This window comes from Astatotilapia calliptera, chromosome 7 (assembly GCF_900246225.1).
Source record: "Astatotilapia calliptera chromosome 7, fAstCal1.2, whole genome shotgun sequence".
Lineage (NCBI taxonomy): Eukaryota > Metazoa > Chordata > Actinopteri > Cichliformes > Cichlidae > Astatotilapia > Astatotilapia calliptera.
Window position 1 is genome coordinate 56,397,198 of NC_039308.1, and position 26,485 is coordinate 56,423,682.

The following is a 26,485-nucleotide window of genomic DNA, read 5'->3' on the forward strand; positions in this document are numbered from 1 at the left end:
TACGTAATTTATTGATATACAAAAAAGATTCCCACCAAGACAGAGCAAACCTATATGTTTTTGTCTTGAGCAGAGAGATTAGATCATCCCTGTGGTTAAAAACATTCTTGATCAGGCATTAATATCTCTCTTTGGTCTCACCTGCCGAGTCCTCACCAGAATATATGTGCTGACTATCCCCAGTATCCATTTTTATTTTTCCAAAAACAGCATTGTTCTGATCCTCGAGTTTCCCCTGGCAGGTTTACTAACCTCACTATTTTTTCCAACCCTTTTCCAGTGCACACACTTTAATTTGCAGAAAACAACACTATCATCGGCGGAAGATAATCACAGCTCGACCTCTTGCACTGTTGACTGTGGAAACTCATTGTGTGCCTCTGATTTTCTAGAAAAAAAAAACCCTTAATAAATTAAATAAAGGCTACTTGTCTTGCTAACTAGCTATGAAATAATTACTTTTTACTCATACGCTAGTTGTGGTGTTGAGATGGAAGGTTCATAACATCATCAGCACTCATTTGCCAGAAATCCAAGAGAACTAAGATCCCTTTTGTAACAGAAAAGCTAAACTAATCTTTCTGTGCAGTCTCACAGACATCGGATTTTACTGAGGATTTTATTTAGTGCCAGCAAGCTTTCTGGGCCTGAGTAGCTCAGCTGGTAGGGCATCAGCCTTTTAATCTGAGGGTCTGGGCTTCAAGTCCCTGTTCAGGCTGTCATACAGTCAGTGTTGATAATGATCCTTTTTCCACTTGCTCTTTCAGCCCAGAAGTGTATGTCAATGTTTGGGCTTCCCTGTTTGCTGTAGTTCAAGCGAACTGGCAAAGCTCCACTGTAGTTTATCTTTTTGAGCTTGTGTCAGATTTAATAAATCCTTATCCAGCTCTACAGGCTGAGAAAAGCACGTGATACACCATTGCCCACTTAATTAGGACATCGAAGCCTTACAAGTGCATTTTGCTGTCTGACTATCTCAGTGGGTCAGTTCCAGTTTAACTACAGGTATATCATTCAGCAGAAGCAAGTTTAACTTTAGTATCCGAATTTATTAGAGGTCTTGGATTGTCACAGAAAGGACCTGTGGAACACATACATTAAACTGTTTGCTCATCTGTCTTCACACATGTATGAATTTAAGTGACACCTCATTCTTAATCCATAGGCTTTAATATAAATATAACTATAACAGCTTCAATTCTTCTAGGAAATCTTTCCACAAGATTTCGAAGTGTGTTTATGGGAATTTTGCCATTCTTCCAGAATCACATTTGTGAGGTCAGACACTGATGTTGGACAAGATGGCCTGGCTCACAGTCTCCACTCTAATTCATCCCAAAGGTGTTCTGTCGTGTTCAGTTCAGGAATCTGTGCAGGCCAGTCAAGTTATTCCGCACCAAACTAGCTCGTCCATATCTTTATGGACCTTGTTTTGTGCATTGGTGAACAGTCATGTTGGAAGAGCAAGGGGTCATCCCCAAACTGTTCCACACAAAGTTCCAAAATATCTTGGTATGCTGAAACAGTGAGAATTCCTTTAACTGGAATTAAGGGGCTGAACCCAACTCCTAATAAAAAACAACCCCACACTATAATCTCCACTCCACCAAACTTTACACTCAGCACAGTGCAGTCAGACAAATACTGTTCCCCTGGCAACCAACAAACCCAGACTCATTCATTAGATTGCCAGACAGAAACGTGTGATTCGTCACTCCAGAGAACACATCTCCACTGCTCTTGAGTCCAGTGGCGGCGTGCTTTACACCACTGCATGTGATGATTTGCATTGTACTTGGTGATGTAAGGCTTGGATGCAGCTGCTCAGCCATCGAAACCCATTCCATAAAGCTCTCTACACAGTGCTCTTGAGGTATTCTTAAAGCCACCTGACGTTTGGAGGGCTGTGGCAATCGATTAGGAAGTTGGCGACCTCTGCGCATTATGAGCCTCAGCATCTGCTGACCCCGCTCTGCATTTTTTATGTGGTCTACCACTTCCTGGATGAATTGCCAGTCGCTTCCACTTTTGTTACCACTAGCATTTGAATGTGGAATATTTTGTTCTGAGGAAATTTCATGGCTGTACTTATTGCACTGGTTTGCGTCCTATCAGAGTTCTAGGCACAACAAAAATCTCATATATAGCAAAACCATGCATGACAGTGATGGTGTGCCACTGCATTTGATTATTTTCATATATAAAAACAACAGTCTGGTTTGGCTGCTCAGCTCAAGAGAGTGTTTAAGGGCTTGCCTTTAGTAAATGAAGTAGAGTGCTAAATCTAATGTGTGAAATTACAGTGTCTGTCATTTAAATTCAAAAACGTGTTGGGAAAGCAGAAGAATTTCTAAATAAGAGAACTATTTGTCACGGTCCGGGTCAGCGGCCGTGTGAAGAGTGGAAGGAGGACTCAAACGCAGCACTATTTCAGACGTGAAGGGTGATTTATTGACAATACCAAACATAAAGTGGAGATGGCAAAACTGAACTAAGGACGAACTAAACTGGGAGAAACTACACAAAGGAGTGGCAAACCTGAACATGAAGGGAGAACAGCAGGGAGCGCACACAGAGGATTTCACAGGGTATGAACACAGACGACGCGACGAGGAGCAGAGGAAAACACACACTATAAGTACACAGAGAGACACTGGGAAATCACACACAGGTGGGAGACACAGCTGGACCTGGTTAACCTGACGAGACAGGGGAACACTGACACCAGGGACCAATAGAGGGAGCACAAGCTCAGAACCCAGTACCTAAAATCCCAAAACACAAACCATCCCAAAACAGCCCATGAATAATAAAGAGAATAATAACAATAAAGAACACAAACACAAAGTCACTGAGTCATGGTCGCAGGACCATGACACTATTACCTTTTTCCTGGGGTTTGCTCATGAGTCAGCCCTGAACAAATGTTTCAAAAATATGTTTTCAAAAAATGTGACCAATCTTGTTTCTTTTTATTATATTTTTAATATAACAGAGACAATAAAAACAGCCCAACGTTTAAAATTTTCATAGGATTTCATTTGTAGTAAAATACCTTCAGGTAAATATGAATGCAGCAGCCACACAAGCCATCTCAATTTCATGCATAATGATGTTTGCAGTCACCGTTAAGTTCCTCTTGAATGTTTAACATCTTTATTGTTTGAAAACAGGTGCGGATGATGGAGAATTCCCTTTCCCAGCTCCATAATAAACCAATTGACATGCACAGGCATAAAGCTAGCATTAAGAAAAAAATAGAGGATGTTAGTATTGTTTCATGTAGATTCAGCCGTATAATCAATGCTCAAATTGCAGAAACTAACATAGAATCTGCACTGTTTTGTCTAGAAACAGGTGTAAGCCATAATTCTACCCATTTAGCTTCCTTCTACTTGTATTTGCTTGTGCACACGCTAGGTAAATTGCACCCAGTTTCACACAGGATGGCATTCATAGGTGATAATCAGGCTCTCTGTATAGAAACGCAAGAACAAGCATTCTTTCAGGGTGCTCATTTCAATCTTTTACTAAATCATGAAGAGTTGTTTTTGTGTCTAAACCTAACCAGAAATGTTCTTCTTTTTGTTCTTTTTTAAAGTTTTTTAAAGCAGAATTACTCTGACATTTTTTTACCACCTTAAAACACATTGGTGATTGATCATTGGTGGTCCAAATAATTTAATGAATTTTAGAGTAAATAAAGCTATTTTTCCTACAAACTGTATAGTTGCAGGTTCCCATGGTTTCCTCTCTGACTGTACTCATTTGAGAATACTCTGACAAACGACTAATTTTAATGCTGTTACCCTGTGAAGTTCATAGATTTAAAGCTGAATTTCTGCTTTTGGATGAAAAGCAGAAGTTTTCTAATACCTGTAGCATCTTCTGCATCATCCAGTGCTAAAATGATCATAAATGAAACTAAAAACACCTGAATCCAGCTACCACTTGATCACTTTATGTGAGCCACTGCAAAAGCAAAAGGTTTTAATGCAGCTGCCCACTCCAAAGGGCCTTAATTTCCTCAGCAGATGTAGCTTTTTCTTTTTAACTGCAAATGGCTCTAACACACAGCTAAAGATAGTTATTTAACTTTATCTGCTCACCCTTTGCTGATGGATATCTTCAGATCAGCCCCTCTTTCTCTGCTACCGCCAAATAGCTCCATCGATTTTCTGAATTTAGACCCATTGCTCTCCAGTGCTTTTAGGTTTATATCACTAAGAGTCTCCTTTTACTTACTTTTACTCTGTCTTTACACTCTTCTTCTTTTCTTCTTTACTTGTCACTTTAATAATTACAGAAATAGTAATTTCAGGGTTGTGAGATGACTGGGACTGAGAAAAAGATTTGCTAGTATCTATTATTTGGTGTAGAATTGTTATCATGGCACAATGGAAGTGAGGCCTATGTGTCATAAACTATTGACCAGGTAAAGATAATGTCTGACAAGCAAAATGCTCGTTAATACTCACTAAGTGATTAGTGCCAAAGTCAGTATCTGCTGTTAAGTCAGTCTGGCTTCCTCAGCGGGCCACCCGACCTTTGAGCGCACTTATTCGACTTGCAGTTCAGGGATAAAACTAAATGCCAATTTGCTTCTGGCTAAAAATGTCAATGGGAAGCGTGACTAAGCAGAACTGAACACCTTTACTCTATGACCCACTGCATGAATGCCATTCTACTTACGTTGGAAGTGATCTTTGCCATTAAGCCTAAACTGCTAACTCAGATTATGTGCATGAAAACGTGGAAGCGTAACAATCCAGTGCAAATTCTCTTCACAATGACTCTCCACCGCTCATCGCTGTCAGCGGGCCAGCATTCTTCACCGTACGTGGCACGCTGGCTCTGGACTGCTGCGACGACAATTTGGGAAGTGAGCCACACACAGATTAATCTGTTCAGCATGAACCCCCAAATTCAGATGGGTGCAAATTTAAACGCAACCTGTGTTGTCACTAATCCTTTTTTAGACAAACAATGCAACCGTAAACAAAGTAAATGTGCTGCTATCGTTTGCTGACTGATGGTGGTTATGAAAAAAATGTGGATATTTTGAGATTGTGTAAATATTAATAAACTAGATTAAGTGTTTTTTTGAGGAGAAAAAAAAGTAACAGCCATACATGCAGGCAACAGCACAAAGCACAACTGAATGGAGCTGATCAGACTGTTTCTTGGACTCAGCTGCCCTCCTGTGGTCATTTTTAGAAATTAGTTTGTGTGATACTGACACACCTGTTCATACCTCCCGTAGTTCTCTAGAACTCATAAAAACATAATGCGTCTGTGCAGATGAAATGATACCTTTAAAAACGTCTTGTAATACAACTTGTTGTCGCGGCTGTAAGACACGAGTTAATGCTGCAGTTTTTTGCTGCTCTGAGCTGGTTTTTAATAAATATTAATACATTTGTTCTGTTAACATAAACTTTGCTTTGGACTAACCCCACAGTGTGTTTATAACTCCCTCAGTTTTTAGTATTTAATCTTTACTGTCATGAATATTTATGTATGTTAATGCTATGTGAGCATTTTTTCTGAAGTCATCTGCTTCAGCAATAAAATCTGGTATTTCTTTTGGAGTTTGATGCACTGAATCCCAATATGTCAGTTAAGTTGACCTTTCTTTTCTTTTGATAAGAAAGAAAAGACATTTGTCATTTATCACTGCTGAACATTGTGTGGATGAGTTTTAATCATACATTCTAAGCTCCGGTTTCTTCGTGTTTCACCTTTTTTCATTGTGTAAAAATATTAAAAAGTTCTATATAGAGCAGACTTAATTTTAACACATATTGGGATATTCAAGCTCAGTTCACATAAACAAAAGTAAAACTAAAAACTCAGCTGAATTATTCATTTTTAGAACCCAGTCTGCAAGACCAGGTTATGATGTCATATCTAGGTGGGATGTTCATACTTGATACAGTTTCTGTTCACCTCGGCCCAATTTCATAAAAATTGGATGACTAGTTTAGAGAGAGTGGCCATCTGAAAATTGGCTTATACCCCAGATATGTTAATAATTTCTGGTTTCAATTTGGAACGTTTAGTCTTAGAACTGACATAGCTGCATTTTGACTGTAATAATAAAAATTTTGGAGCCTGGAGCCTATCCCAGCTGCCATAGAGGGTGAGGCAGGCTACACCTGGACAGGTCACCAGTCTGTCACGTGGGCAACAGCCTAAGTAGAGCAGTCTACACCTCCTTCCCAGCCACCTCCTCCAGCGTGTCCTGGGCCTGCCCTGCGGTCTCCTCCCAGTGGGACTTGGCTGTAACACCTCACCCAGGACGCGCTCAAGAGACATCCTTGTGAGATTTCCAAACCACCTCAACTGGCTCCTTTTGATGTGGTGGTGTAATGACTATACTCTGAGCCCCTCTCGGACGGCTCAACTCCTCGCCCTATGTCCAAGTTAAAGGCCAGCCATCCTTCGGAGAAAGCTAATTTTCGCTGCTTGTATCTGCCATCTCATTCTTTCAATCACCACTCAAACCTCATGACCATAGGTGAGGGTGGGGACGTAGATCAAATGGTAAATTGAAAGCTTTCCTTTGCGCCCAGCTCTCCCTTCACCACAACAGACTGGTACAGCGTCCGCATCACTGCAGCTGTAGCATCAGTCCTGTCTGTTGATCTTCCGCTCATTTCTCCCCTCACTCGTGAACAAGAGCCTGAGATATTTAAACTCCTCCACTTGGAGCAGCTACTTGTCCGTGACCCTGAGTGGCCACTCCACCCTTTTCTGTGTGAGGACCATGGCCTCAGACTTGGAGGTCACCACCTGATGACCATCAGCCAAAAGCAGAGATGAGATTCTGAGACTGCTGGAGTGAAAACCTTCTGCCTCTTGGCTACACCTAGAAGTTCTGTCCATAAAAATTATGAATATAATCAGTGACACAGTGCAGCCCTGGCAGAGTCAAACACCCAGATAAGGATCAAATGGCTTGTAGTAATGGGCCAGACACCCCATACTCCCGAAGCACCGACAACATAATAGTCCAAATGACATCAATAGTATACAGCTTTGTGATATAATGGAAAAAAGCTTGTTAACTTTTTTCAGGAGTTGTCCAACTTCTTTCAGGTCAACTCTACTTCAAGATGACTAATGAGTCAATAATTTCTCCTGACACAGAGGATTCTGCTGTTTCACTGATGTGTTAGACCATTTCCTGCTTTTGACATTTCTGATTGCTGTTTGCTCATAATTTGCTCAGAAAATTGCTCCTTGATGTCTTCTGAAATTTATCGAATCTTCTTGAGAAATTCAGTGTCGAGGGCGCTTAATTTTGTCAACCACCATCGACTTTGAGTGATGCTTTTCAAATGTTTTTCACATTGAAGTATGCTATTAGCACAAGACAAGAAGGACTCTAATTAGTGCATAGCAGTGGCGTTTACTGGAGTTTGCATAGTCTTCTCCAACCTTTGCGTGTGTGTGTGCATTGGGACTGTTTGTTTTCCTCCAGCCTGCAGGCGTGCAGCATATCAGCTCAATTATCTTTACTGTCCTATAGTGATTAATTCAATCACTGCCGGGCATGAAGAACAACAGAAAACAAAGAATACAAAACTAATTTTCTATGCAAATGCTACTACTTTGAGGTAAAACCAGCCCAGTGGATTGCTTTCAGACAACTTGATGTCCAAAACAATCTTATTATTAGCATATATGTTTATTGATTGCACGTCTTTCACGAGTTAATAATGAAAAAGTGCGTATTCTACTATTAGTTCTCCATCAGCAGCTCAAGTTCTAGATAATATTTGACCCAGCAGTCTTGCTGTGTGACCCCGGATTTAGCTCTCTGAAAACATAATCAACAGCATTCTTCACATTCAGCACACACTCTCTGCCGAGCCCACGTTTGTAGCATAGGTCAGAGGATGAATATCACACACAAAAGAGCCGTTACACAACATCAGACCCCTGCAGTAAAGTCATCTTGGCAGTTAGTCAACGCTGTTAAAGTCTGCATGCATACTGTGAGCAGACATGCTGTGTGAAGTATGCCGTACTCTATGTTAAGCAGACATTGGTAAAACTGTTTGAGTAAAGCCTGTGTTAAAAGGCAAAAATCAAGTTAAGTAATGTTTGTAATAGTTTAAAGTATGTTCTCAGACATATAAGGTCAAAGCTACTTTTAGTGAAGTGGATTCTTTTTCTCCAGATGAATTTAGTGAGGATGATGTAATGCAGTTTTACTGCACGGATAAAATGTAACTGTCAGTGACTCAGACAAAAAATGTTTGAATGTTCTCATAAAGTTATATAAAATCAATCTAATATGTTCATGTAAATCTGTGTAATAACAGAAATGTCATGTATTCCTGTTGCTAATCATTAGCCAAATTCTAATTATTTGCTTCTCATGTACACTTACTCATTTAATGGCTCAATCATATGGAGCAGTTTGGGGTTCATTGTCATGTCAGCAAAGATGCAGAGATGCAACCAGCTCTGCACACTGAGCGGCAACCTCTCCATCACTGAGAGTCTGTTGTGTTGTTCTCGGCTCCATATTTAACCTCAGGCTCACTTAAGTCTTGCTTTCAGTCCTGAACTCTCACCCTAAAAGGCAAACAGCCTTTCACTTCTGATACCCTAAGACTCTAAAATAGTCTTCTGTCCCACCACTAATATTTAATAAGATTTTAAGGCCCACCTACAACCCCTAGCTGTCATTTCAGTCCATCGCTTCACATATTTTATGTCACATCTTTTTTTTTTTTACTTCTGCATTTAGAAGAGCTTATCCAGTTCACGCTGAGTGAGAGGCAGGGTATACCATGGTTAAGCTGCCAGTTCATCACAGGACTTACTTAGAGACACAGATAACAATTCACATCACACTGACATTCAATTTAGAATCACCCTTTAAACTAACAAGCAGGTCTCTCCACTGTGGGAGAAAACAAGAGGATACAGAGGAAAGCCAGATGCAGATGCACGCAAGGTAACCAGCCAGTAGGGTCGCACCCAGGACCTTCTTTATTTGATATACTGATTTATTTACTTATAAGTCATCCAGTTATGTTTGTTTTACTTTCATTGAGCTTTGTGTTGCATCATTTCATTTTAAGATTGTTTTTAGCCCACGCCATAAAACACTGATGGGGTATTGTCGTCAACATACTGTGACCAGCGGGCGGTAGTTTGTGCAAGTCTGTGAGTGCAATAACTTGAGAATGAGAACTAAAAATCCTTAACAAGTTTAAATCTTAGTGACCTTGACCTCAAGGTCAACTTCAAAGTTTTCTGAAAATCTTGTGAATGTGATAAAATGAGAGTGAGGCGATGTAGGATTCTGAAACTGACACCATAGGTGTATCTACTAGAAGGCTGAGAGGCAGCGCCGGCAGCTTCTAGTATTTTTTAGATACATTATCATGTTTATGTGGTTTTCATGCTTTCCCTTTACAATACGTATTACATACGTTTTTGTATACTTGTATAGTACCGTTAATACTTGTGCCTGAGAGCTCTCCGGGGCTCTTGGATCTGTATCCTCCTGTTTTCTCCATGCTTGTTAGTTTAAAGGGTGATTCTGTTCCTAAATGTGCTATAATAATAAAAGTGACTTGACTTGATGTTGATGCCGGTCAAGTCAAATCAAATCCAGCCACTGACCGATTAGCTAAGATCTGAGTGATAACAATTTCTGGCATTGTCATTAAGACAAACATGAATTTTAGACACTTCTGTATTATTAATTTAATATGTTTTTTAGTGTTCTAAATCAGAATCAGAATCAGAAAGGGTTTTATTGCCAAATGTTGAGCAGGTTTACAACATTGGGAAATTGCTGCGGTACTTAGTGCAAAACGTACTGTCAGTCTTAAATAAACTTAAAAATTAAAATTAAAAGTGCTAAGAAGGTAGATATATACATGAATGCAGGTGGTGATCAGTGCAAAAATGGAATGATGCAGTGAACACAGTGTAGGGTCATGTGTTTGTGGTGCGAACAGTCATATGGTTATTGTTCATGAGTCCAGCAGCAGAGGAGAAGAAACTGTTCTTATGGCGAGAGGTTCTGGTCTGAATGGACCGGAGCCTCCTGCCTGAGGGGAGCAGGTCAAACAGACTGTGTCCAGGGTGAGAAGGGTCACCCCGGAATCTAACCTAAGCCAATGATGTACATTTACTATGTTCTCTAATTGTAGCAAAAATAAAAAAGTAGGCATATTCTTCAATGTAACTTTATTTATACAGCACTTTGGCAACAGCGGGAAGAAAAAACTCCCTTTTAACAGGAAGAAACTTCCAGCAGAGCCAGGCTCAGGGAGGGGCGTTTACAGCACAAGTGTGCTTTTATAAACTCCAACAAGAGAGAGAAAAAAGGGCCAAAACAGCATCAGTGTTATTTCAGCCTTCATACATCCTCTCTGGTGAGCTGCTGTGTTCGATCTCTTTTCATTAATTTTCAATTTAAGGAATGTCGTGATGGAGAGGTCAGAATATGTTTTGTCTGAGCCTCAGTGGAAGACCACTTATGGGTAGTTACAGCAGGCATGGTGTGCCACAGGCGTTGTCTAGTCAACCTTCCACCACCCATTATGCTGCAATGAGTCACTCACACCCCATGCCTGATTTCATTTACTGGCTCACGTGTGAAAATCTCTCTCATTTCCTTTCCACGTGAACCTCTCATGTGAGAGGAAACATTTTCTCAACTTAATCACCCATCTTATATTAGATCAAAGCGTTATCAGCCCTGTCCTCCAGACATGAATAGCCTTTGTGTAGTATGAGGTTAATAAAGGCTCAAATGAGCAAATATATTCTTGAGCTGTAGAATCACACAGATTAAAATGTTTTCAATCAAACTAAGAGCCATTTTATGAGCTGCAGGACAGTCCTGTACTGAATTTGATATCATGCATTATCATGCTTCTGTGTCATAAGATAATAGAGAGAGTGAAGCAGACGTCACTTTAATAAACTACCTGCTGGTGAAATCTGCCATGTTCGTGTCAGTTAACTGACAGATGAGGCTATTGGGTCCTGTAACTGTCTCTCATTATTCTCATGAGCATATTTTACACATCAAACAGCAACTTTACCACGTGCCACAATTAAACTCTGCTGTGCTGTTTGAATGAGCTTGAAAACAAGCAAATAAGCTCTGAAAATCTGCGATACAACATGTAAAAGACTATGTTTGTGTGCATTGGGTTTTAGATTTCAGAGATTGCAGTGAGAAATGCCACTAAATGCTAACATGAAACAGCACAAAGTGCTGTTGAACTCTGCTTTCACTGCTCTCTCTGCTTTCACTGCTGGGGGTAAATTATGGTTGGTGTGTGTAAACTTCCAGGCCTTATTTGGAAAGGTGCCGAGCAGGAGGTCCTTAAACCTTTGTGGGAGAGCTTGGCAAATCCAAAAGGGCACAAGTAAAGGGATAGCTGGCATTTTTTGAACAGTTAACACTTAAAAAAAAAAATTAATATTTAACAACAACAAAAAAAAAAAAGCTCATTGAGCACTTCAGTCTTACAGTCCATACATGCCAGACCCCCCGGAGCAAACATTTTATTAGGAATTTAAAAGTTATTCTCACATTTACAAAGCCTTTAACACCACAAGAGTCCAGGTGAAACCCTTTCTAAGCTAAACGGGGGGCGTTAAGCTTGTGGTGCTTTATATGCTTTATTTTCCTCATATATATAGATAGATAGATAGATAGATAGATAGATAGATAGATAGATAGATAGATAGATAGATAGATAGATAGATAGATAGATAGATAGATAGATAGATAGATAGATAGATAGATAGATAGATAGATAGATAGATAGATAAAATGGCCAAGAATTGTCTCATTTCATACACTTGCCTATACTGGTATACACTTTTTTAGGTACTATGAGAGGAGAATTAATCCTGGGCTAGCATTAGCTGAATTAATAAGTTTCAGTTCACATAAATAGAGTAGCGGCTCAATCAGATTATAAAGGAAACTTCTGCTATAAAACTAACCGTTTACTTCTGCTTCTCGTGGCTCCAGCCACCTTTAAATCAGGCTTTTAAATTGCTGCCTATTTTTTCCCATCTCCATTTCAATATGAATATTGCTAGAATAAACCGATATAAATACCAAGCCCTCCAAGCACTGTAGACTAAACGTGATCAAAATGCAGTTTAAGCCTCTCTAAACCCTTCTCTGTCTCTGTGAAAGCAGTCAGCCAGATACTGTTTGCTCCTTTCCAATGAATCCAAATGGTTCCATGCATTACTGTCTCACAGAATTCATGTGTGGGTTTGTAACATTTACAACTGGGTCCACCTTCTCCTTACATTTTATTTCTTTGTTTACCAGATCATTGAACTTGCTGGCCTCCTAGTCCATGTCGATTTCCCAGTAATGAAATAAGACCTGCTTGCCTTTAATAAGGCAAAAGAAAATTACATTGTGTTACTGCATTGATCAGGTACGTCTCTTCAAAATGTGCCTCCAGCTAACCTGGAAAAAAAATAAAAACACTTGTTGGATTTCTGAGGGTGACTAGGAGTTAAAAATAAAAATGTATGGATTAGATGCTCAATTTATTTATTTTATTTTGTTGTTTCTTTTTCTTTGTTGTCACAGTGACAGAGACACACTGATTATCTGCGAACACAGCTAATCCTGTCCACTTAATTTTATTTTGTGGGGGGTCTGCAATTTTTGCAAAGGAATTTTAAACCATGCTCTACATACTTTTGAGGTATGCTCACTTCCAGAGGTAGCTGTGTGACTTTGACTTCAAGCAGTCAGTCAGGGTTCAGTGCTTTAGCTACTATTTGACCAAATGCTAGAAGGCAGGAGTCCAAGCAGTTTTTGAGATTTCTGAGACCATTAGCTGCCAAACTTATGGGCAGCTGGACAAACCTTTTTCTACAATAATATAAAGAATCACAGCTGGAGTCTTCTAGATAAAAATATGATTAACATATGTGATTTGTGCAATCCACGTTTATATAAGTAGACACGACACCGGTACGCAGTCATCAGCTCAGCGTCACTGATGTGTAGAAAAAGTACATCCCAGAGTACATCTCCTCAAACTCTAAAGTAGTTTCTCCACAGTAGCTTGATCTCCAGCAGTGATCACTGAACCTGAAAGACAGAGGGGTAAACACGAGCCTCCTTATGAGGTGAATCACAATTTCTAATACAACATGGCGAAGGCGGTCGTATCAGTTCAAGGTCAGTGGCTGGTTTTGGGTTCCAGAGCCTGTTTTTAATGCAGGCCGTAAACACTGCTTTAGACCACCTTCTATTTTAACAGTAAATAAAGGAGGGTAATGAAGGATTCAGTTTTAGGAACATTAAACATTAAATATTAAATATTGAATTAAGGGCAGTCATTTAACTAAACCTGCAGCATCTGTCACAAACTACTCCACCCCTATTCTCCAAGCTGAAACCTTCTTGTGATCTAATGCATCCCTCTGAACACTATGGGGGGATTGTGTTTTTCAAACCTTGGCACCAAAGTTTTGGAACAATTTACCGCTCACTCTTTGTGCCCTTGACTCTGTGGCATCCTTAAAAAATAGCTTCAAACTCATCTATTCAGACAGTCTCTGCACAGAAATATTTACAAAACGCAATTCAGCATAAGTGAAATAGCATATAATCAGGCTACTTATGTTCAGAAAATGGCCTGCATTTGTATAGCGCTTTACTCAGTCACTTCACACTACATTCAGTCATTCACACACACATTCACACACTGGTGATGGCAAGCTACATCGTAGCCACAGCTGCCCTGGGGCGCACTGACAGAGGCGAGGCTGCCGGACACTGGCGCCACCGGGCCCTCTGACCACCACCAGTAGGCAAACATGGGGTTAGTATCTTGCCCAAGGATATTTGGCATGCAGCTAGGAGGCAACCACCGACCTTCTGATTAGTAGCTGACCTGCTCTGCCACCTGAGCTACAGCCACCGCCAATGGTCACAATAGTCAAAAGTATAATAGCATAATCTTTAATAAGTCAAAAATAAACTATATATACTGGATAAAATGCTAAAACCCCACAGGTGAACATGTGCATTCAGTTAGCAAAATGAGTTACTAGAAGTATGGTGTACTTTTTTCTATATTTATATATCTGCTAAAGAACACAAATTTTGGACATATATTAACGTGGACAATTGCATTGTAAATGCACACACAGTGCACTGGTAGCCTCATGTTGTCCTGTTGCATGGGCTCAGATAATATTAGTGTTTTCTGCAGCTGATGTGATAGCATCAAGTGAAGCTGTGAAACACTTTCAGCACCTTCACATGTTTGTGCCTTGAAGTTTTCGGGTTGATGTAAAGGCAGAAAAAGATCTGATGAGCAGCTGCAAAATATCTAACATCTAAAGACTACAACGACCCTGAACAACAACAAAAAATCACTTTATTCATAAGAACAGTTTATGATTTTACTGTTGTTGAAACTCTACTGCTTCAAGTGGCATGAGCTGCATGCTGGTCGAATTTTAATCCAAAAACATGTAAGACATTGTAGGTAGCACTTAGTAAGAATCCGATACCCAAAGTGCATATTCATGATGTATGGTCAGCTCTTTGTAATGTGCATGAAATGCACTAAAAGGCTCTTCAAAACCCCTTTGGTGGCTTTTTTGGAACAAAAAACACTTGGATGCAAAATGTTTGCCACATATCCAAAGAACTTGTTGCTGTTTAAACATTCCAAAGCTGTTTCCTCAGTCAATGGCATGACAAGTGGTTACACAGTGCATGCTTTTTAGCTACACTTTTCTCCTTTTTGTAAAAGTTTCACTTCCCTCTAAGTGTCATTGCTCAAGAGACACATCATTTCAGCCCGAGTAAAGCTGCAAGCTGCTCTCACAGGTGAAACATTTTGTCAGGCTTCTGTTCTGTCTAAGCCCTGCTGTAAAGACCTTGAGGGGTCAGAGACTGTGACAAGGTCCTGCAGGGCCTAGACTGCTCCAGTCTTGGTTTGTTAACCTCTGCCTTGTTTCTGTCAAATTCTTCATACACAAGAACAGAAAGTAGGGAGAGCAGCACCAGCTATCTGCCATTTGCCCTCCTCTGCTGCTCCCTTAATAGCCTCAAAGATGGACATCTTCCCAGCACCTGACAGATGAGGCTAAAGGCGAGCGCAGGAGAATGCATATGTCTGCTACCTAATCTCTAGGGTCAGACCAAGTTCACTGGAGCAGGCTAGAAACAAATTAGAGTATTTCTTCAGGGGAAGTGGTCTGCTGGTTGCAGAGTGGAATCTGCAGATTATCATGGAAAAAACGAATGGGTGTGAATTGAAGAAGGGTGTTTCTACAACAACATAATCTGAGTAGATTAGATCTGCACACTTTTCACGATACTCTATTAAACACCCGGTTAAGAAATGCGCCTAAAGAAATGCACCTGATGGACATTTTAATCTGATTGAAGCCAAGAGTTTTCTTCTCTGTGTCAGAGACAAAGAATCCACATACTTGCACAAATGAGGATGTTATTCTGGACAAGCTTTTGTCAGACACGTTGCCGGGTGTGTGATAGCCCCCAGGCTTTCTCACTTACTTCCTGATTATTTTTGTGTCTGCTTCGATCGGGGCAGTGGTTCAGTGAGTAAACAACTGGCTGAACTTAGTTGAAGGTGCGCACGCTTGTTTCCAGGCAAACTGATTTAATAGAACATGGTGTTGATATAGGTGATGCTGAGCCTATCACGCTGGGTTTCTGTAGGGAGTCTCCATAGAAGTGCAAAGTACTAGACGCAGACAGGGTATTAGTATAAATTCTTCATCTATTTGGGCTTCTCCCTGCTTTTTATGAAGTAAGAAATATTCCTTTTCTCTCCCAATGATGACAGACTCTGTGGGGCCAGCTGAACGTATCTGTAAGCTCGATCTTCTTAAGGGTTACTGGCAGGTTCCTTGTTCTAAGAGTCAGAGAAGCATGTGATTTGTAACATCAGGGCTATTTTCAAAGGATTTTTCACATCATGTAATATTTTCAAAGACCTATCTTGAGAAGACATCTGTAAAGATTGTGGCTTATAGGAATGGGTCAAAGTAAAACTTGAATGTGTTTTATAAGCTCGAAGTTAATGGCATTGGATGTACTGTGTCCTAAATAGATTTGCAAAGGATGTTTTGCCAGTATTCTTTCAAGGGGACATGAAATGAGTCAGCTATGTTTAAGTTAAATAATAGAGGTGAATCATTTCTAGGCTTCAACCCTGTCACTGCTGGTGATTTTACTTGCACTACATCACAGACTTTAATATACAACAAAAGGTTTTGAAAAGTATATGCATCCATTCATTGCACGAATTGTCCAGCTATCATACTTTTGTGCCTGTATTGGCATAAAGCATCAAGATATCCACAGTCTATTTCTTAAGACATGGATAGGAAACCCATGCCCTCTTTCTCACCCTGTCTGGGATGAATCCAGGCTTCCAGGATGATATTATTAAGTTCAAGTTGTAGTATTTCCCATTAGTGTTTGCATTATATTGCTTTCACAAATTTGTCAATTTAATACATTTGCAAATAAATACAAATATTTTTGGATAACAGTCCATTTCATATATGAGAGACCTCAGAAATTATGAAAAACCTTCTTTTCCTTTGTTCTACTTGTAGCAGTGGTTTAAGTGGTCTAATAATGGTCCAAGAATAAATATATCAAGCAGCCTATATCTTCTTAGGCCATCATTAGACCATAATTTTGACTGTGATTGTGACTCGTTGAGCCTATGCTTTGATACACACTTTTGGTCAATTATTTGGTATAGCTAATGCAGTGTGAGAAAAGTGAACTGGTGGGATTAAGCAAAAATTAAAAGTCGATGTGTTCATGTGGATGTGGAAGCTGTACAAAAAACTGCAAATCTATTCTTGAATAACTGCAACAATCCAGGTCTCAAACAATCATAACACGAAGTGTGATGTGCTGTTAAGTTGTGAGACAGTTTTGAGACATGGGTGTGAATGTTTTAGCCGAGTATCCACCAGAATAGACTTTGCTGATCTCAAGTACACACAGGATCCTCACTCATTTTGGGGTGAGCAGGAATCAATAACTGTAAAACAAACAAGCGCAATAGAAAATCTTTCTGCACATGGTTTATTTAAAATTCTTATAACTTCATACAAACAGTATATTTCAGGGACTGACTTACAGTCAAACAACCAAACATAAAGATATAAAACACTTTGACAAAAAACCACTTTATTCAGTTGTTCGTTTACAGTGTTTAGACTTGAATAAATAGAAATATTACGCGTCACTTCCAAGAATTAATTAACGGATTTAGCACTTTTCAGCCACTTTTTTCGGGAGAAGAAACTTTCACTCTAATCATGAGAAATGATCTTTGGCATATACATAATAAGTAAAGGCACATTTAGTTTGTGCATAGAATTTCTTTGGATCTGAAGCCACATCTGAAAAAATCTTGTAAAACACACATACACTGCAAACACAATTCATACATCGCTGCACACTTTTGGATTTTAAATGGCAAGAGGCTGGATGAAGAATGACACTATGTTAACTTAAGTGCAGTTAAAGTGCAGAAAGCATCTGTAACCTCTGTGAAATTGTTTTGTGCCCATGTTCTCTGAAGCATAACAGCTTTTACCTTTTTATAGAGTTTTTTTTTTAACACACATGCGACACGCGGTAATGTTTCACTGACAGATATCCACCTGATGGAGTCTCCTCTTCTTTTGTCACATTTCTACTAAAACGACTCAGTCCGTCTCCTGGCAAACACTGCAGACATGCTTTTCACTATGCCCTTCAACCTTAGAGGCTTCTTCGTGGTTAGCTTGGCATCCTTCAATCTGTCCACCAGGCCGTGAAAGACCATGAGGACACTGTGGTAGTTCTCGGCGGCTGACACCTCATAGAACTGGCAGTCTGTGTTGAGAGCCAGCAGCCGGCCCTCTTCGCTCGTCACTGTCCGTCTGTGGTGCAGGTCCCTTTTGTTACCCACAATCACTATGGGTACTTTGTCTGCACTCAGGCAGTCCTTGGTGGATTTGATAGTCTGAATGAGCCTGCTAACTGTGTTGAAACTGGCCCTGTCGCAGATGCTGTAGACCAGAACAAAGCCATCGGCCCATCGCACCTTCTTCTCAAAGAGTGACGAGTCTGCAGAGAAATCCTGCAAAACCACACACTGAAGTTCATATTAAGCAACAGTTGGAGGCAGAAAGCAACAAAGTACATTTGTCCTAGCATTTTATATTTTTGTACAAAAACAAGACAGTCAGTCATTTTAAATTTTTATTTTGTGATACTCCATTTCTAGGACTTACAGACACGAGCTTATAGATATTTAGTTTTTTATTTATTGCTATCATGACCAGCTCACACATTCAAAATGTTCTTCGAACTTTAAGATAATTTTAAAAATAATATTAGAATAAAAGGAACAGCCTACTTTTACTTTTAATATATTTACCTTATACCAGCACTAATACCTTTGCTTTTACTTAGACTGGGATTTCTTTTAAATTTTTAAACACTATATATCAAGAAACGGGAGTTTTTAAATAGAAAAATTAGAATTAGTAACAACATATTGAAGTTCTTACCTGAGAATAATGTGAATCCCAAATATTGAGAGTGACCGCCCTCCCATCTACTATGAAGCTGTGGCTGTAGATTGATTCTGCAAGACACAAAAGATAGTTTAGGAGATGTTTAAGGCATCAATGCATCAAAGTTAGCAATAAATAAATAAAATAAAGAGTGGGCACTTACCAATATCTCCATACTCTCCAATGAATCTCCGAGTTAACAGGCGGACAGTCAGCGCTAAAAAGACACAAACTTTAGTTCACTGTGTGGAAAAGAGACGTAAGTGTAACCTCTCATCTCCACTGAAAATGTGTTTGTTTGTTTTTTACCTGATTTCCCAACGCTCTCCATCCCCATAACAACAATGTTGGCATCCATATTCAATGAAACAGCTGTATTGTGCCTCTCTGAGGAGGCTGCTGCTGTGCCACTGCTGCCGTCTGACAGCAGTTATTATACGGCAGACAGGTGGGCGGGGTAAACAAACCCCAACCACTTCCACCCCCCACACCACCACCATCAACAACAACAGCAGTAACTTAATGATGTCTCCCTCACGTGGTTCCTCGCTTGCGTCTCTCCTGTGGAGTGCGCTGAAGCAGAGGGAGTAAAGTCCAAAATGGTTCTGTCATTACGTCAGATAACCTCATTTCCACTGTATGCCACATGAGCTTAATTCTATTATATCATCTGAGAGGAAACTAAGCTTTAAACAGGCAAATACAGCTTTTCCTAAATAATCTACACAACTGCTGCAGTTTTAAAAGCTATGAAGGATAGAAAAAATAATTCTGTAATCTATTAATTAGTAAAGTTTTAATGCTGGATTTTTGTTTATGATTGAAGATTGATGTGGACAACACTCTAATACTCTAAAATATAGATCACAATAATTATTTTAACCTCAGAAAGGGTTTACTTGAGTTCATTGAGCTACAACTAATGCATCGTAATGAAGTATAATAAATCCTGAGAACCTGAGAAACTAAACAACGTGGTATAAGCAGGATCTGTTGCGTGTCCACTCTTTAAGAAGAAGAACATCTTTGTTTTTGGGGGGATATTTAAAACAGCCACAAGGTGGAACAAGAGTTCATGTTTTCTTCTGCTGCACACAATTTTGCTTCCTGAAACCAGAAAAAACAGAGCGGATGCTGCTGCTGATCACCGATTGGTTGACCAGAAAAAGACTCTCAGATAATTGGCTGTTTGCACAGACACGCTGTAACGCATGCCTTCTTGTGTGTGTGAGGTGGGATGTGTACTTGTATAGCTGCGTTTGTGAGGACCAGCCTGAGTTTTAAATCTTGGGAGTGAGTACATATATGAGGTCACTGCACTTTGAAGTGTTGATCAGGGGGTTAATAGTTGGTCTTAGAGCCTAAGGTTAGATTTAGATTTAAGTTTGTAGTGATAGCTAAGAAAGACACATATGTGTATTTGTGTGTGTCCTTGTATTACTATTATTTTGGGAACGTGCATCTGCAACTTTACCTCCTTATGGGGACAAACTACAAGTTCCCACAAGGTATGACCTAAGTCTGAAAGGAATTTCAGACTTTGGTTAATGAGTTACTTCTGGTCAAAGTTACAGTGAGATGAGCAGCAGTTAGGTTAAGTCAACAAAAAATAAGATACAATATATTGTCCTCTCAAGTGTTGGAAACACATCTGTGTGTGTTTGATTCGATGTTATCAGCTTTAGTTTCTCCCCTCTGCATGCCGCAATTTCCTGCTTTAATCTGACTTCTCCTCTAACCTGGTTTCTTGTGTAGCTTAGTCATAGAGGGAAAAGTTACTCTAAATCACACAGGACCAAATCATTCTTAGTTCATTAGTCTAAAATGTTTTGTGTCAACTGCTTGTTGTTGTTGTTGGGGGGGGGGGGGGGGTACACAAAAAAAAGTTAAATATATGATAACCAAAAATAAGGAAATCGGTTTATTTTGAGTGTATAGTGCACTGTGTATAGTGCTGGCGGAGCGCTGCTGACGTCGACTGAGAAAATTGTCAGGCGGTGGAAGGAATACTTCGAGGACCTCCTTAATCCCACTGACACGTCTTCCGAGGAGGAAGCAGAGTCTGGGGATGAGGGGAATGACCCGCCAATTTCCAGGGGCGAGGTCACTGAGGCAGTTAAACAACTCCTTGGTGGCAGAGCCCCTGGTGTTGATGAGGTCCGCCCCGAGTTCCTGAAGGCTCTGGACGTTGTAGGGCTGTCCTGGTTGACACGCCTCTGCAATGTTGCGTGGAGATCAGGGGCAGTACCTGTGGACTGGCAGACCGGGGTGGTGGTCCCCATCTTTAAGAAAGGGGACCGGAGGGTGTGTTCCAACTACAGGGGGATCACACTCCTCAGCCTCCCTGGGAAAGTCTATGCCAGGGTGCTGGAAAGGAGAGTTCGTCCGTTAGTCGAACCTCGGATACAGGAGGAACAATGCGGTTTTCGTCCTGGTCGCGGAACACTGGACCAGCTCTTTATCCTCTCCAGGATACTTGAGGGTGCATGGGAGTTTGCCCAACCAGTCTACATGTGTTTTGTGGACTTGGAGAAGGCATTCGACCGTGTCCCTCGGGGTGTCCTGTGGGAGGTGTTGCGGGAATATGGGGTGTCTGGCCCATTGCTACGGGCCATTCGATCCCTATACAACCGTTGCAAGAGCTTGGTTCGCATTGCCGGCAATAAGTCGGACTCGTTCCCGGTGGGTGATGGGCTGCCCCAGGGCTGCCCTTTGTCTCCGGTTCTGTTCATAATTTTTATGGACAGGATTTCTAGGCGCAGCCAAGTGGCGGAGGGCTTTCGCTTTGGTGGCCTCAGAATCTCATCTCTGATTTTTGCAGATGATGTGGTTCTGTTGGCTTCATCGGGTGAAGGCCTCCAGCTCGCACTGGAACGGTTCGCAGCCGAGTGTGAAGCAGCGGGAATGAGGATCAGCACCTCCAAATCTGAGCCGGAAAAATTCTCAGCCGGAAAAGGGTGGAGTGCCCACTCCGGGTCGGGGATGAGTTCCTGCCACAAGTGGAGGAGTTCAAGTATCTCGGGGTCTTGTTCGCGAGTGATGGGAGAAGGGAGCCGGAGATCGACAGACGGATTGGGGCTGCAGCTGCAGTAATGCGGACGCTGCACCGGTCCGTCGTGGTGAAGAGGGAGCTGAGTGTAAAAGCGAAGCTCTCAATTTACCGGTCGATCTACGTCCCTACCCTCACCTATGGCCACGAGCTGTGGGTAGTGACCGAAAGAACGAGATCGCGGATACAAGCGGCAGAAATGAGCTTCCTCCGAAGGGTGGCTGGCCTCTCCCTTAGAGATAGGGTGAGAAGTTCGGCCATCCGGGAGGGGCTCAGAGTAGAGCAGCTGCTGCTCCACATCGAAAGGAGCCAGCTGAGGTGGTTCGGGCATCTGACAAGGATGCCCCCTGGGCGCCTCCTGGGTGAGGTGTTCCAGGCATGTCCCACCGGGAGGAGGCCCCGGGGCAGACCCAGGACACGCTGGAGAGATTATATCTCTCGGCTGGCCTGGGAACGCCTTGGTATTCCCCCGGATAAGCTGGAGGAGGTGGCTGGGGAGAGGGAGGTCTGGGCCTCTTTGCTTAGGCTGCTGCCCCCGCGACCCGGCCCCGGACAAAGCGGATGAAGATGGATGGATGGATGGATGGATGGATGGTTTATTTTGAAAGAAATGCATTGCCTTACAGTGCTTAGAGGACCTCTAGATTAATATTATCATACATTGCTGACCTTAATTGCCTGTTAAATTGTACATAACCAACAAAACATTAAATACGTGTAAGTAAAAGTAAGTCAAAGTCAAAACTAATGTTTTGTGCTTTTGTTTGCTGTAATAGGCGCAACAACACAAAAATCTTTAGCTTTATAGCTAATCTATAGCTAATTGTTAAACTACAAACTTTTTTTTTTTTTGCCTGTCCCGTTTGGATCTTTAGCCATCAGAGTTGTTGTCTTACGGTCAAGAAAGATGCCAAGCGGATTTACTTTACCAACTGGATCATCATGGCCTTGCCATATTGGTCCATTTGATTGACCTTTATTATAATTATGTGTTTATTTGATTTAATTTTTGGTTGTTACAGATGGGACAGACATGACTGGGGGATAGGACAGGGAGAAAGAATGAAAGAAAGAGAGGGAGAGAAAGAAAATAGAGGGGAGAAGAGATGGTGAGAAAGGGGGGAAGAAAAAAAACAACTACAAACCTTTGTGATAGAAAATTTATTTCAGCCACTGTACAGACTAAATCATAAACAAATGTGTCTCTGTGCTAATGTGCTAAGAGTTTATTCACACATCTTTCATGGTGTGCAAGTGACAGCAACACAGACTCAGCTTTAATTTCATCAATGTGCCAGACTGACGCGCATGTTTCACTCTTTCTCATGTGACGCATATTGCTAAATGTTCGTGCAGTTAACCATGCAGCCGTCCACAACTAAGAAAGGAGGTTTTTAAGGACTTACTGACGCTAGACATTGTTTTAATCTTATGTGTGCACATTGCTCAGAGTTTTAATGCCCAAGATGAAATAAAAGATATAGAAGTTATTTAGGATAATGCTAAAAATTGTACTAATAACATTGAAAAGATGCTGTAAATAAAATAAATTGTATTAAAATATGGAATAATATGGACCTCTGCAACATTCATTGGATAGTTATGTAATATAACCTCAACAACGTCCTCTCATCAAAGGCTGTTTCACAGGAACCTGCTTCATATCTGTATGTGCTTAAGCAAATAAATCTTCTTCCTGACTTAACTCACACTCGCTTTATGTGTGTGATAATTCTACCTTTCCTTCTTCTGCGGATATGATAAGGAAATGTGGTTAAAAATATATATATATATCCTCACAATGAATGGAAAACCAATGGAAACACTGGAAAGCATTCATATATATATATATATATATATATTTAGATCTGGTCACCAGATCTAAATCCAATAGAGCCCCTTAGGGATGTGTTGGAACAGGAGATTTGCATCACTGAATAAAATGTTAACATGTCAGTATGGAAGTGCTTGGAATACCTTGTTGAATGGGTGCTGTGAAGAATTAAGACAGTTGTGATGACCAACCAAGTACTAGCAAGGTGCTACCAATAGAGTGGCCAGTGAGGAAGGCATGCAGATGTAACACAATCAGTCAAAGTGTATAGAGCCCGAGTATATGAAATGTCATCATATTGTAATAGCTGGAATTTCCCAGCTTTTAGTGCATGCATTTGTAGATGTGTGCTCAGGGTCGGCACAGATTTTTGTTTTTAATCTCTGTCTTACTGGTTTATATCTTTCCATGTAGCTTACAGTTACAGTTGCTGCTGTGAAGAAGTCATGTTGCACCATCTTCACCTCCCTAAGAAGGAAAACATTACTGTGGTGACTACCTATTTACATATTCAGGGGAATCATTCTGTGACGCAAGTGCAATGTTCAGCCTCCTTTTAGCATTTGGTTTACAGCAATCCCAAGAGAGAACTATCCAGCTATTTAGCTGTAAATTATTTTGGTACTGGGCAATGGAAGTAAAGTGAATTGCCATTCTTATTCAAGCTTTATTACATACTGATTGAGCAGATGAGAATAATAAAAAAAGAAAATAAAAACTTCAGAACTATAGAGTTGTTAACCATAACAATATATCACTCCAACTATAGCTAATGTCATCTGTGCCCTTCCTAACTCGACATTAACAGTTGCTGAAATATAGGTTCAACCAATGTACCGCTCCATTCATTTAGCTTAAACTGTCAATTGATCGGCTTTGAATACATGTATTACGGTAACAGCAGAAATTTGCAAATCATGAAAAGATGCCTAACAGAACTCATTATCTGGATGTCTGAAGACAAAGACAGATGGATCTTTTCAGGCCAAAGCAAAGGGATAATTTCACCAGGACTACTGAAGCCAGTTGCTTGCAGCTGATAAAACTGAAAGCATCCATCATTAGCAGGCACTTATAGGCTGATGCTCTCATCAGACAGCTGTGATACAGGACTATAGAAGAGGGAAGAGCAGGCCATTAGCATATCATTTCCCATACAGGAAAGAAGCTTTCAGACTTGCACCATTAGAATTACTGAGACAATTAATCCACCTCTATCCTTTCCAGTATTGGCAGGAAAAGACAACCAGAGTGCCTGCTCAAAACAAAGTCCAGCAAAAATGGAGAGTGGCTAGTAAACAACTACAATGCTTTACAGAGTCCTCATTTAAATCCTGTTTTTAGCTTGCATCTGATTTGAAATATAACTTGTTTAAGTTCCCCTATTTGACATATACAAATGTGATTTAACTGCACATCGCTTGACTCGACTTTACCTAAAAGCATATCTTCGAGGCTGCTGTCCCACTGCAAAGCGACCATATGTTCACATGTTGCATTTAGTTTGGTTGCATTTGACTTTCAAGAATGGTTATGTGCTTGCTGGGAAAAGTGCTGCTTGAATATTTCATAGTATAAATATGGTAAGTGGTTTGTAATGGCCCCTGAGAGCTCGTCAGAATTTTACATAAAGTCCTCTCCTATCATTTCCATGTTTGGTCTTAGCTTGTGACACAGGATATTTTCAACACAAAGAAAATTATACAATTACAGGCACACTTTTTTAGTAAATTGTCTACTATTCTAGCCATTATTTTGCAAAAGCACAAAGTAGTATCTAAAACTATTTGGATGGAAACAAGATTTTGTAAATCTTGTATATATATGCCCGATTCTTAGAGAACTCCATTAAATCCAATTTTCGAAACTGTCCAGCACCAAATACACATAGTTAACAATTAGTCAATGAAATCTGGCGCACATATACTAGTTAAGGACAGTGAGGACACACAGTATTTAGGTGACCAGAAACTACTCCAAATGAATGCTCATGAAAACTTTAAAAATAAATAAATAAATCAAGGCTTTACTCATGAAAACCTCATCAATGAAAATTTTTAAATTTTATACTTAGCTGAGGATAAAAACAGACATTTGTTCTTGTTTACTAAAGTTCTATATATGTGTAAAAATGGCTAGGGAGTATATATATTTTTACTTGTCATTAAAAAACGGCTGCCATTTAATATTTATACACATTATATTGCAAATTTGTCATAGAACAGAGGTCGGTCAGATGACTTGCATGTTTGCATACCTTTTGCAGACAGGAAGGTTGGGCGACATGATTCCTCTTTATTTGCATAGATTTACTTGATTGAGCTCAAACTGTCTGCCCCAGCAGTGCCATCAGACTTCATGTCTGTGTTGAGGGTACCAGGAAGTATTGAAATAATGAGAAATTTGAACTAAAACTAAGAATGTGAGGAAAAAACAGCAAAGATCTGCTTTGCGACCAGGATTACTATCGAGGCCAGAGAACTCGCACGCATATCTCGTTCTTTGCCGAGGGAAATTTGCAAGTGAATTATCTCTTCAGTTGCATGAAATCATCTTAACTCTGGCCAGCCTCCAGTGACAGCGAGTCTTTTGGACGTGGTGCCCAATTAGTCAGCTTTCCAATGTGAATTATCAGCCCACCACTTGCCAAACGCTGACAATCAAAATGTCACTGACTAAAATATCTTCCCTGCAAAATGAGCAATGAAATGTGCTGAGTGAAGCCTACAGAACTGTTTCAGTTCTTTCATGCTTAAGGCTGTACTGCAGAGTGCCGTTACTCTGTCTAATAAGGGCAGCTGTCAAATCTAACTTTGTGGATAATGTAGCGGATCTTAAACAATGCTTTGCTTTAACTTCCCCTGTGAGTGCAGAGTGGTGACACTGGATTTATGGATCTATTCCTCCATAATTGCCAGTCGTAACAAAGACTATAAGTCTTTAATTAAAGGGATTACAGGCAATGTGGTAATTCACATGACTAAAAGTTTGCATGA

General features: G+C 40.4%; 1 protein-coding gene across 1 annotated transcript; it reads right to left on the reverse strand.

The window, feature by feature from the left end:
* Nucleotides 1–17,243: 17,243 nt before the first annotated feature.
* LOC113027469 (ras-related and estrogen-regulated growth inhibitor-like protein) lies at nt 17,244–19,038 on the reverse strand. Its single transcript, XM_026177086.1, has 4 exons — nt 18,916–19,038; nt 18,770–18,823; nt 18,601–18,677; nt 17,244–18,167 (listed from the first exon to the last, which is right to left on the reverse strand). The coding sequence occupies exons 1-4, from the start codon at nt 18,962–18,964 to the stop codon at nt 17,742–17,744; spliced, it is 606 nt and encodes a 201-aa protein (XP_026032871.1). The 5' UTR covers nt 18,965–19,038; the 3' UTR covers nt 17,244–17,741.
* Nucleotides 19,039–26,485: the final 7,447 nt, after the last annotated feature.